The sequence below is a fragment of the Gracilinanus agilis genome, chromosome 4, assembly GCF_016433145.1.
Source record: "Gracilinanus agilis isolate LMUSP501 chromosome 4, AgileGrace, whole genome shotgun sequence".
NCBI classification, from domain to species: domain Eukaryota; kingdom Metazoa; phylum Chordata; class Mammalia; order Didelphimorphia; family Didelphidae; genus Gracilinanus; species Gracilinanus agilis.
Window position 1 is genome coordinate 169,487,703 of NC_058133.1, and position 11,375 is coordinate 169,499,077.

Here is an 11,375-nt window from a genome sequence, read left to right on the forward strand (position 1 = left end):
CCAGAAGCAGCGTCAGGCCGAGGAGACGGCGGCCTTCGAGGAGGTGATGATGGACATCGGCTCCACCCGGGTGAGGGGCCGCCGTGAGGGAGGCCAAGCCGGCTGAAGCCCAGGCCAAGTAGGGGGGTGGGGTGGGGGGAGGGGGAAGAAATGCGGAGAGGGAGATCTGGGGATGAGTTGAGAGCAAAGGATCGGGCCATCGAACTGGGCATCTCTGGGGTGGGGGAGGGGGAAATCTCCAAAAGACCATCTGCGGGCATGGGGTGGGCACAATGGGAACGGACAAGGTGGGTACTAGGGAGTGGGACCCTCCCAAATGGAAAGTTGCCGTCGGTTTTAGTTGCCCAACTCGTGCCCCTCAGTCAACTCTGGGTATCTGGGGAGCTGGGGGAAGAACGGACACACCGTATCCTTCGGTATACTGTAGGCCAAAGGGCATGCATGGATAAGTCTTTCTGCAGCTAAACTTGTCTCAGTTTTCTGGACAGAGCATCACCTTCATGAGTGGTCCTGCCCATTTGTTTAAGGCTGACCCAAGTGACCACTTCAGTTTCCCAGGGAGAAGTCCTGAGGTGGGTGGTTTGACCAAAGCACTGTTGGCTTCCAAAGGACAGGAAGTCCCCTCCTCTGTCCCTTAGCTTCCTTTTTCAAATACTTCCTGTGGTTTCCCCGACCTGAAGGTGAGGTCCATTACTCATGGACTACATCTGGGTATTCCATGCTGAGAATTCTCAGGAGGTTGAGGACTTCATGTTGAAACTTAGATGGGGGGGAGGGGGCGGGGCGGAGTTTGGCATTAGTGTCCAGTAGCACTTTCAAGTTTCTTGGAGATCGTCACCTCATGAGGCAAGAGATGCCATGGGGCTTTTCTGCCCTTTAGGAAATCCCAATCCCTAAATGGTCAGAGAAATTCTGACCCCTCTAGGGAGCCTGCTTCCTATTGGAATCCCTTAGGGTTCCTTGTTCCTTAGGGGAAAATCTGAAGTGTGGTTTTTGTTTCAAGTTGATTTGTCACCCTAACTTTAGGGCACATTCTGAAATGTGAGGTGAGGACATTGCATGACCTAACCAAACATTGGACAGTGAGCTAAAGAGACAAGGGAAAGGGAGAAAATAAAAGCCCTCTCTGTTAGCTGCCTCTCTCTGTGTGTGTGTTTCTGTCTGTGGTTTTCTATCTCTGAGCCTCTGGGGACTCTGTGCCCCTAGCTTTGGGGAGCTGAGCCAGACAGGAAAGAAAAGCCAACCAGGTGAATGTGTATTTCATCCAGACCCCTCTGAAAATTATAACCCTTGACTACACACCCTTCTAGTATCTGTAGTGGAGCTCTGGTCTCCAGATGACGGCATCAAGTGCTGCCCCCTGAACTGTGACTCCTTTGAGACATGGTAGTGAAAAGATGGGTTAGTGAAAACTCAATAAGCTCAGAGCCAACAGGTTGTTGCATTAGCATAGTAACTTAACTTGCCATGTGGTTATCTTTGAAAACCTTCAATTACCTCTCTACCAGTAGGAACCTTTACCAAAGCATAGAAGAAAATGGTGGGCATGTAGGGGCAGGACCTGATAACCAAGAATCCAAGCTGGGGGATAAGGGGCTTAGAAGTCAGCTTGTTCCCTCATCATCTGAGGCAAATCTGGTTGTGGAGATAGTACCAGCTGAGGGACTGAAGTACTTCTGTTTAGATAGCAAACACCACCTGGAGTCATATATAGCAGGGAGGGATGAGCAAGAGAAGTCTATGTGGGGTTCCCATGTGTGCCCTTGGGGAGGAATGGAGTTTTGGTGCTGCCCTTCTCTTTCAGTGCCTGTGTATTTGAAGGAAATTTCTGAGTTCTTTTCTCCTGTTTCCTTCCCAAGACTTTGCTGCTAGTCAGCTAACTTTAGCAAATGTAGGTGATAGTAGTTGGCACCCCACATTCTATTGAGAAGAGATGTGAGGCACAAGAATTGGCTGCTTTGCTTTTTATATTTCTGTTGGCATAAGTGATTTCTAAGTTAGGCTGGGATGCTAGTTTTTGTGATCCTTTAGTACATCTTCAGAAGATGGGCAAGCTGAGCTCATTGTTCTGACCTAGGCTGGCTGCAACTGGCAAAACTTCCTTTCCCATCCCCACTTCCCAAGGCCAGGCCTCTCCTTGGCAGTGTTCCAAAACTAGGGGCCATTAGGACAGGGTTAGAGAGAGTCCTTCTAGTTTGGCACTATGTTCCCAGCGCAGTGGGCTTGTAACAAGTATTGAATTGAATTGAATTGCCCCAGCCCCATGTGTGTAAGCAGTTTCTAGTGTGCTCAGTGATGGACAGGTAGCAGGGGCCTTGCTTTGCAGCTTTGGCCTCTTATTTGTGAGAAGAAGGAATGAGGCTGGCAGCACCATCTTTGTTCCATCTACTCCTGCCTGTCTCCCTTTCTGCCAATTAATCTTAGGCTCATCTGGTTGGAAGAGCAGAGGTGGCTAATGGGTCTCTTGGGGGAAGGGAGAGAGCCCATGTGACTAGCCTAGGGGCGCCTAGAATTCCTTTGGGACTTATCTTGGGGTAATGCCAAATGGGGCAGACTTAGCAGTGGAGCACAATTCCTGGTACACCGTATACACTTAATACATGTTTAATCTCTCCTTTCCTTCCTTCCCTCCTTTTTTTCTTCCTTCTCTCCTTCTTTCCTACCTCCGTCCCTTATTTCTGGCAGGTAATGATTCCATTGGCTAGGGTGCTATGAAAAGGGGCTACAACTGTATAGCCAAGTGGTATATTAGGGAAGGGAGGTTAGGGTTGTAGTTCTGTTTCCAGGCTCTGCTCTGCTAGTTTCCTTATCTACTTCCATCTCACAACTTAGATTGGGAAGATTTGAGGCAGGGAAAGTGAACTAGGATTTTGAAGGCCTCCTTGCTTATTTGGGGTATCAGGGCTCTGTATCTTCTAACAGTTCCTTCCTCTCTTTTAGTTACAGGCACAGAAACTTCGATTGGCACATACTAGGGGCCCCTATTATGGTGGCTCTCTGCCCAATGTTAACCAGATTGGCTGTGGCCTGGCAGAGTTCCAGGTGAGCAAGTGGGTAGTAGGGTAAAGAAGGGGGAGGAGAGATGATAGGAATTACTGGGGCAGAACAAGGAGAGGGAGCTGTGGTTTTCTTTTCCCACCCTTCCAGATCCCCTTTCCCTGACTACCATGTATATGTTGGCAGAACCCCCTCCATTCATCCCTGGATTCACGGAATACACGGCACCATGGTTTGGTGGAGCGCGTGCAGCGGGATCCCCGAAGGATGATGTCTCCTCTACGCCGTTATGCCCGCCACATATCCTTTGGAGAATGGGCAGAGGGCTGGGGGTGACCATAAGTTGGACTTGAGGAGTTAGAAAAAAAGCATGATGCCAATTTGCTTTTGTCCCCTCCTCTTCTTTCCAGCTCTTTTGGGTAGTCCTTCCTCATGTCTATCTGTCTTTCCTACTACCAGCAACCGAGCATCTATGTTTGTTCTGCCTCATGCTGGAAGTCATTTAGTTCCTTCATCAGCTCATTTAGATTCTCAGGCTGAAAGGTCTTCATAGAAGAAAGTGATCTCCTCCCACCCCTTAGGTGTATTCATCTTTTCTTCTTGTCAGTCCTTTTGAAGGTCTATCCATCCCTTTCTGCTCTGCTGCATTTGGACTCTGTTGTCTTTTGTTGAGAAGAGAGTAGTATATACCCCTCATTTTTTCCTTAATGTGGTGTTGCTTACATTGACAGCTCTCCTTATAGTCCAGCCTACTTATCTCCTCCTCCGGAATCCAGCTGGAGAAGGTAAATGTCCAGAGTGGAGCTGAGCATAGTGTACACTTCCACACCTGGGTCTGAAAGGGGCACAGACTGAGGGGAGGCCCAATATCCAGCATGTGCTAGATAAAATCTTCCTGGTTTTAAAGAGGGGTTTATCATGGAGGTGGGAGCTAGGTGGAGTGGGCGGGATCAGAGTCCAGTCTCAACCTTGTTGACACAAGAGTAGCTGAGGCTACCCCTCCTGCTCTGGTAGCACCAATGGGAGCATGGGCCATGCTGGGTGTGTGCTTGGGGGAGTGAGTGTACTTCCTGCCAAAGCTGTGTGCCAAGCATAGTGCTCTGGCATAAGCTGGATTCCTGACTGGTGTACCCCCCAACCCCTAGTGACTGAGGTTGTTGGACTCCAGGTTATCCCCCAGTTTAGCCTGGTACAAAGGATGACTCTCAGGTTATCTTGGGAGCTTTGGGCGCTTTGAAGGGTCAGAAAGTCAGAGCATATATGTTCTTCAGTGTTTTATGTACTCCTACTCCATCCTAGCTGCCTCCTACAACCCCTTTTCTTTGCCCTCCTGACTCTTGTTTCTCCCTCTCAGAACAATGCCCTGGGGTAACTTCCCTGCTGAGAAGGGGCAGCTGTTCCGACTTCCATCTGCACTCAACAGGTGATGTCCCCTTTTTCTCCAATCTCCTTTTTGAGGCTCTGTCTCCTTCAATCCTACTTTTCTCCCTTTGTCCCGAGGTCTTCCTTTCTGAACTGAGAGCCTCAGATCCCTGTGGTTCCCTGGCCTAGTTCTGCCCTTTCTCTTGGCTAGCTGGAGGGGTCCTGTCACCATGGGAACCATGCCAGCTTTACCCTGCTTCCCACAGGACAAGCTCAGACTCTGCCCTCCACACAAGTGTGATGAACCCCAATCCCCAGGACACATACCCAGGCCCCACACCACCCACTGCCATGCCCAACCGCCGGGGTGGTAAGTGCCAGTGTCTTAGAGCAGGGGAAGCCAGAGAGTGGGGATACATTGAATTGAGGGATGGGAGAATAGATGGAAAAGGCTTAGCATTTAGTGTTCTGGCCAACAATATTCTCTTCTCTTACAGGTTACCTAGATGGAGAAGCAGATTCAAAAGGTATATATGTTTATAACACATACTCCTGGGCATTTTACTATTTTATTTTAGTCTTACCTTATCAGTATCATTTATTTTTACATCACCCTCATTTCCAAGGATATCCCTTCCCCTTTTCTATCTCTTCAAGCCATTCTTTGTAACAAAGATTAAGAAAGAAAAAAATTAAACAGAATTCACCAATACATCAATTGTCTGATTGTGAATGCAGTATTCCACATCCTTCACCTTTTCAGAGTTCATTTTCTCAACTTTTCTCCAGAGTTGGGCTTGATTATTGTCATTACACAGTGCTTCAGTTTCAATTTTTTGGTTTTCTCCATTTACATTGTTGTAGTTAGTAAATTTTATAGATTGTTTTCCTGGTTCTGCTTACTTCATACATCAGTTCATATAAATCTTCTCATGCTTAAGTAGATCATAGCAGTAATTAAAAAAAAATTTAAAAACCTTGCCTTCTGTCTTAGAATCGATACTAAGTATTGGTTCCAAGGCAAAAGAGTGGTAAGGACTAGGCAGTTGGGATTAAGTGACTTGTCCAGGATCATACAGCTAGGAAGTGTCTGAATCCAGGTTTGAATCCAGGACCTCCTGTCTCCCAGGTCTGACTCTCTAAGCCACCTTGCTCCCTGGAGGAAAAAAAAAAATTTTTTTTGTATGACTCAACAGTATTCCATTCCATTCATGTTCCATGATTTGACCATTCCCCAGTTGATGGGCACCTACTTTTTTCCCCCCTAGTTCTTTGCTACCGCAGAATGCTGCTGTGGAATATCCTGTTCTGTGGGAGACCTTTCTCTATTTGACCTCTTTGGATCACAGTAGGACCTCTGGTTCAAAGGTTATGGACATTTAAGTCATTTTTTGTAGCACCATTCAAAATCACCTTCCAAAATAGAAGGGCTGGGGGCATCTAGGTGGCTCGGCGGATAGAGAGCCAGTCCTGGAGAGGGGAGGTGCTGGGTTCAAATCTGGCCTCACACACCCAACTAGCTGTGTGACCCTGGGCTAGTCACTTAACTCCTATTGCCTGGCCCTTACTGCTCTTCTGCCTTGGAACTGATACTTAAAATTAATTCAAAGACAGAAGGAAAGGATTTAAAACACACAAACATGCACACAACACAACATATATCAAAAAAACCCTAAAAGGGCTAATTGACAGATCCGCCAAGAGCATATTGATGCTTTGTTCTTTCCACAGCTGGGTATAGCATAACAAAATGCTAAGTTGAGAGAGGGAGAATGTAAGATGTGGGTCAAGTGGGTACCTGCCTACCTGAGCTCATTGCCCAAGCCTCTTGATTCCATGACTTTTCTTCTTTCTTTCTCACTTCCCATCAGTCTTTGTCTTTCAAGTTCCTGCTGTTGAGGAGAACTTGTTGGATGACAAGCACTTGTTGAAGCCCTGGGATCCTAAGAAGGTGGGTGTGGGAGATAACATCTGGTGCCTTCTTTCCCTTCTTTGGGGCTGCTGGATTATAGAATCAAATCCATGGCTTGGCGAAGATAGTTGCTACCTTGTTACTTGTGTAGGCCAGTCATTTAAGCTCAGTTTCCATTTCTAATAAGGAGTTAATCCACTGATCATCTCATGATGGTGTTGTAAGTAAAGCAATTAATGCATTATGCTAATAGAAGACTAGCTGGACTGAGTGGGAAGGCAAGAGTTGCTTAGAGGGCTTCGAAGGGGCTTTCCATACAGAAACTTACCTCTTTCTCTTCTCTGTGTTCACTAGCTTTCCTCTTCTGCCCGACCTCGATCTTGTGAAGTCCCTGGAATTAAGTAAGTAGGTGTGAGCTGAAGGGTAGGAGATGGGAGAAAGGAGAGTTAGGTGATAGTGATCCTTGCTCTTCCGTGACCACCCTCAATTTGTGCCTTCCTTCCTTTTGTTAGCATCTTCCCATCCCCTGACCAGCCTGCCAATGTGCCCCTCCTGCCACCCACCCTGAATACTGGTGGCTCCCTGCCTGACCTCACCAACCTACACTTCCCTTCACCACTGCCCACACCCCTTGATCCAGAAGAGACAGCCTATCCCAGTCTGAGTGGGGGCAGCAGCACCTCCAACTTGACCCACACCATGACCCACCTGGGCATCAGTGGGAGCCTAGGTCTTGGCATCAGCTGTGATGGGCCAGGTAAGTTGTCAGCTCTCTTGTCCTCCTTCCCTGTCCCTCCCCCCTTTCTGGACACTACCAACCCATAGGTCAGGGGGGTAGACCTGAGTATTTAGCCCAGAGGGGCAATCTTTGGGCACCTTGATCATCTGGACTGGCATAGAAGTCTGCTTCATGAGGTCCATCTCCCTGATTTGGTGAGACTTAGGGTGGAGCTATTCCTTAGAGCTTTACCCTTTTTAATAGGAGTGGGAGAAAGTGCCTGGTTCTTTCCTAGGCAGGCACAGCTGGCAGAGTGCCTGCCTGCTTGCCTCCCTGCCTGCCCCTTTCACAGTGTGGTCATTGTATTCTCACTTCCATTGTCTGATCACCTCCACCCATTCTGTATGGGGGCAGGGAGAAGGGGCTTGGTGCCCTTTGGTAATGTTGGCATCTCTCTGGTTTTTGTCTGTGCCCGCAGGACTTAATTCACCTCTCAACCACCCATCCCTGCAGTCTTCCCTTAGCAATCCCAACCTCCAGGCTTCCCTAAATAGCCCCCAACCCCAGCTTCAGGGCTCCCACAGTCATCCCTCGCTGCCTGCCTCCTCCTTTGCCCGTCATACTATGCCTGCTACCTCCCTGGGCCACCCATCACTCAGTGCCCCAGCCCTTTCCTCCACTTCGTCTTCCTCATCCCCTGCGCTGGGCGCCCCCCTGTACCCCACTCCCACCCCTGGGGCCTCCCCCCGACACCGACGTGTGCCCCTCAGTCCCTTGAGCCTGCCCGTGGGTGGAGCTGACGCCAGACGGCCCCAGCAGCAGCTGCCCAAACAGTTCTCGCCAACAATGTCACCCACCTTGTCTTCCATCACTCAGGTATGCATGGCTGCCTCCACCCTTCCCATCTCTGTAAGCCCCTTTCCTTCCCCCCAGGCCTCCTTTCATCCTTCCCCCCCTTTCATCTGGTCTCTGTATCATGCACCTTGGACTCCTTTTTTCTCTGTGATTTGCCTTGTATCTTTTCCCTTTCGGTTTTACTTCCTCATCCACTCTTGTTTCTACCCATTTCCCATCTGTCTCCCCTATTCCTTCTTTCAAGCAGCTCCTCTTTTCATTCCTGTCACTTTGCATCTCCTTCCTTTCCTACTTGTCATTCTTTCCTCTCATGTCATCCTTTATTTTTTTTTTCTGTCCTGTTGTGAGTCTCTTGTCCTTTCAGTCCTTTCTCCTACTCTTCTCCCTTTCTATCTTCTCTCTTTCCCTTCCTCATCCCCATTGCCTGGGTGGGGATGTGTGTGTCTGGTATGTGTGTTCCATGTTCCATTTCAGCCCTGGCAGGGGATTAAGGGATAGATAATCCTTCCTTCCTCTGTAATAGTCCCTTTTCACTGTTCCCACTGAGGAAGGGCAGTAGGTATTCTCTCCCATTCACCCTTCTCTTGGACCTCTCTGGACTCTGAACTCCTTATTCCAATAAGGGTGGAGGGTCCCCTTGAAAGGTAACTCCCTTCTTCTTTCACTTTAGGGTGTCCCCCTGGATACCAGTAAGCTGCCAGTTGACCAGCGACTGCCCCCATACCCTTATAGCCCTCCTAGCCTACTCCTGCCTGCTCCTCAACCACCAGTCACAAAGCCGCTGCAGCAACAACCACCACCTCCCCAGTCCTGTCCAGTTCAGCCCCCTGGTGGACAAAGACATTATGGGGTACCATACCCACCTGGCTCCAGTGGGCAACAACCATATGCTTCACCCACAGGAGATTTCAGCCTGGGGAATGTGAGTACCCTGATCCTTCCAGGTTTAAGGGGAGGATGTCAGTTGGGTGAGAGAAGGTATAAACCCGTTACTACTCAAAATAAGGAAGGACCATTCCAAGAATTTCTGGGTGGGTGGGCAATGTTAGCATTGTACACCTCTTCCCCTCTGTCTCCCCTATGCTGATTACCTGCTTCTTCTGTCCATTTCCCCCAGCTATCTCTGCTCAGCTCACTCTTTGACGACTCCTGCTTTGACCAGTTTTCTTCTTGGCACGCACATTCTCTGTCTCAGCAGGTATGGTGCCTGGGTCCTTTTCTGGTCCCTTGCCCACTGCCCTCATTCTGCTTGCTTGCTGTGTCTTCTGTCTTTTTCTTTACTCCATGGACAGTGGGAATTATTGAGTAAAGATGTACCAGTTTAGGGAGTGGGGAGGGAGAAGCAGCCCCTTTCTGATAATTTGTTGTTAAGTGTCTGTCCATTTATCCCCCCAGCTAGAGCAATTCAGCATGGAGAGTCCATCAGGCAGCCTGACGCTGGACCCTCCCAGCTTCTCTGAGGGGCCGGGCTTCTCGGGGAATGATGAGCCAAGGGGTGGGGGAAGTGGCCCCCAAGACTCCCATACCCTCAACCGCCAGAACCTGACACACTGTGCCCGCCATGGCCCAGTGCCCAACATTATCCTTACAGGTGGGAGGATCACAGGGGCAAGCAAAAGATGCGGGTGGTACATGTGGCTTTTGAAGAATGGGGTTGCAATGGGTATGAAAGGGACTTGGAGAAGTCATAGTTGGGGGGTATGGGAGTGTCTCCCTCTAGTCCCTACCCTCCTCACAAGTAGTCCTGACCTTCACTCTCTGCCTGCTCAGGAGATTCCCCCCCTGGCTTCTCCAAGGAGATTGCAGCAGCTCTGGCAGGAGTACCTGGCTTTGAGGTGGCAACAGCTGGATTGGGATTGGGGCTAGGGTTGGAAGATGATCTTCGAATGGAACCGCTGACCCTGGATGGGCTGAATATGTTGAGTGACCCCTATGCTCTGCTGACTGACCCAGCTGTTGAGGACTCATTCCGAAGTGACCGACTACAGTGAGGGATATAGAACTGGGCACAGTGGCAGCACCCCACTTTTCTCCCATTTTCCTTCCCACTACCCTTTTCTTCCCTCCCTCCGGCCAGTAGAGACTCCACTCTCTGCCCCCACCCCCACCCCCATCCCGGCCTTTTTCCTCAACATGAAGAGACCAAGGGATCACAGGATTGTATTAAAAGGAAGGGGTGCCTGCTACTGTGCATGGCATTGGGGGCAGACATGGAAGAGCACTAGGGAGGGCCTGAAGCACTTGTAACTTTGAACCGTCTGTCTGGAGGTCAGAGCCTGTTGGATGTCAGGGGGTGGAGGAGGTACTGGGTAGCAGGGCATGCCCAGGTGGTTGGGATGGGGTCGCAGTTCCTGCCCCTTCCTGCAACTTCTCCTTCCCCCCTTGCAGGAGAGAGCCAGAGTGGATATTATTTTTTTTAAAATATATTATATGTTAATTAAAAAAATCACATCAAAGCCATGGTGTATAATTGCTGTTTAGGGTTGGGGAGTGGGTGGCAGGGCAGGGGGTTAGGTGGACATTCTTTTCTACTTAGTCATTGATGTTTGTGTTGGGCATGAGGACCTTGGCTGGATATAGGATGCCAGAGCATGTGTCCACCTGCCCTGTGTTCAGGACCCTGAGGGTGAAAAAGGAGGTGGTGGGGGGACTCTATTTCCTGACTCCCCAGCCTTGGGGCTTGGTGTAGCTGAGCTCAAAAGCCTGGAGTTTCCAGCCAGCTGTCCTTTCAAACCTCTTGGTCAGTTGGTTTCAGCTGAGGCTTGTGGAGAGACAAGATCAAAAGAGGGGTTTGGTATAGCATGCAGGTAAGTTTGGGGGATGGATCTCTGCCCCATAGCTCAGACTAGTGGCTGCTTTGTGATTACATCCTGCCCGAGGTGTTGGTTGTGAAACAAAATTCAACCTCATGCCTACACTTCCCCCCCCAGGCATGGGGCAGCATCTCTAAGGGAAGGGGAGAGGATAGTAATCCTAACTTGATGGGAGGGAAGTGTGGAGCATCTGGAGGAGCTGGGTCTCCTTGCCAAGCTAATGTGACCGGCCAACCCTTTTCTCTCCTGGATCTTCCTGACCCTCTTGGCTATTCCTCAGCCCTGTCTTCAACAGATACAACTATAACTGCTATTCCCACTCTGCAAACTTGGGGGAGATAATTGTGTGTTCCCTACAATCTCAGGTTACCCCTCCTCTTCCTTTTTCCAAAGCTTTTGTCCCCTCAAGAAAAGGGAACTGAGAACTGCGGGCTGCTCATTGGGAATAGCAAGGACGGGTGTGCACCCCTGAACCGAGAATGGGGGTGGAACTGGCGCCGCTAGATCCTCCAATCTAGGCTTCGAGGTTCTCTTCGGTTCCCTGGAGCGGGGGTTGGGGAGGACGTGCTCTTGCAGAGGGCCCTCCCAGCCGCCAGGGGTCGGGCTTGGGGCGGCTCGGCCGGGGGCGGAAGGCGCCTTCGGGGTCAACGCGTCCCGGGGGGCGCTGGCGCGGTGGGGGGGGGGGGGCAGTCAGCCACAGGAGGGAGGGAGCAGTGAG

General features: G+C 50.0%; 1 protein-coding gene across 1 annotated transcript in view; it reads left to right on the forward strand.

The window, feature by feature from the left end:
- CRTC2 (CREB regulated transcription coactivator 2) overlaps positions 1-10,300 on the forward strand; it is a 15,388-nt gene extending 5,088 nt beyond the window's left edge. Inside the window, exons 2-16 of the mRNA XM_044675051.1 lie at positions 5-70; positions 2,941-3,042; positions 3,184-3,297; positions 3,721-3,782; positions 4,352-4,420; positions 4,626-4,729; positions 4,857-4,886; positions 6,231-6,310; positions 6,626-6,672; positions 6,784-7,028; positions 7,468-7,865; positions 8,515-8,766; positions 8,962-9,042; positions 9,240-9,435; positions 9,615-10,300. Coding sequence (XP_044530986.1) covers positions 5-70; positions 2,941-3,042; positions 3,184-3,297; positions 3,721-3,782; positions 4,352-4,420; positions 4,626-4,729; positions 4,857-4,886; positions 6,231-6,310; positions 6,626-6,672; positions 6,784-7,028; positions 7,468-7,865; positions 8,515-8,766; positions 8,962-9,042; positions 9,240-9,435; positions 9,615-9,835 — 2,067 coding nt within the window. The 3' untranslated portion in view covers positions 9,836-10,300. The remainder of the gene's footprint in view (positions 1-4; positions 71-2,940; positions 3,043-3,183; positions 3,298-3,720; positions 3,783-4,351; positions 4,421-4,625; positions 4,730-4,856; positions 4,887-6,230; positions 6,311-6,625; positions 6,673-6,783; positions 7,029-7,467; positions 7,866-8,514; positions 8,767-8,961; positions 9,043-9,239; positions 9,436-9,614) is intronic.
- The last annotated feature ends 1,075 nt before the right edge of the window (positions 10,301-11,375 follow it).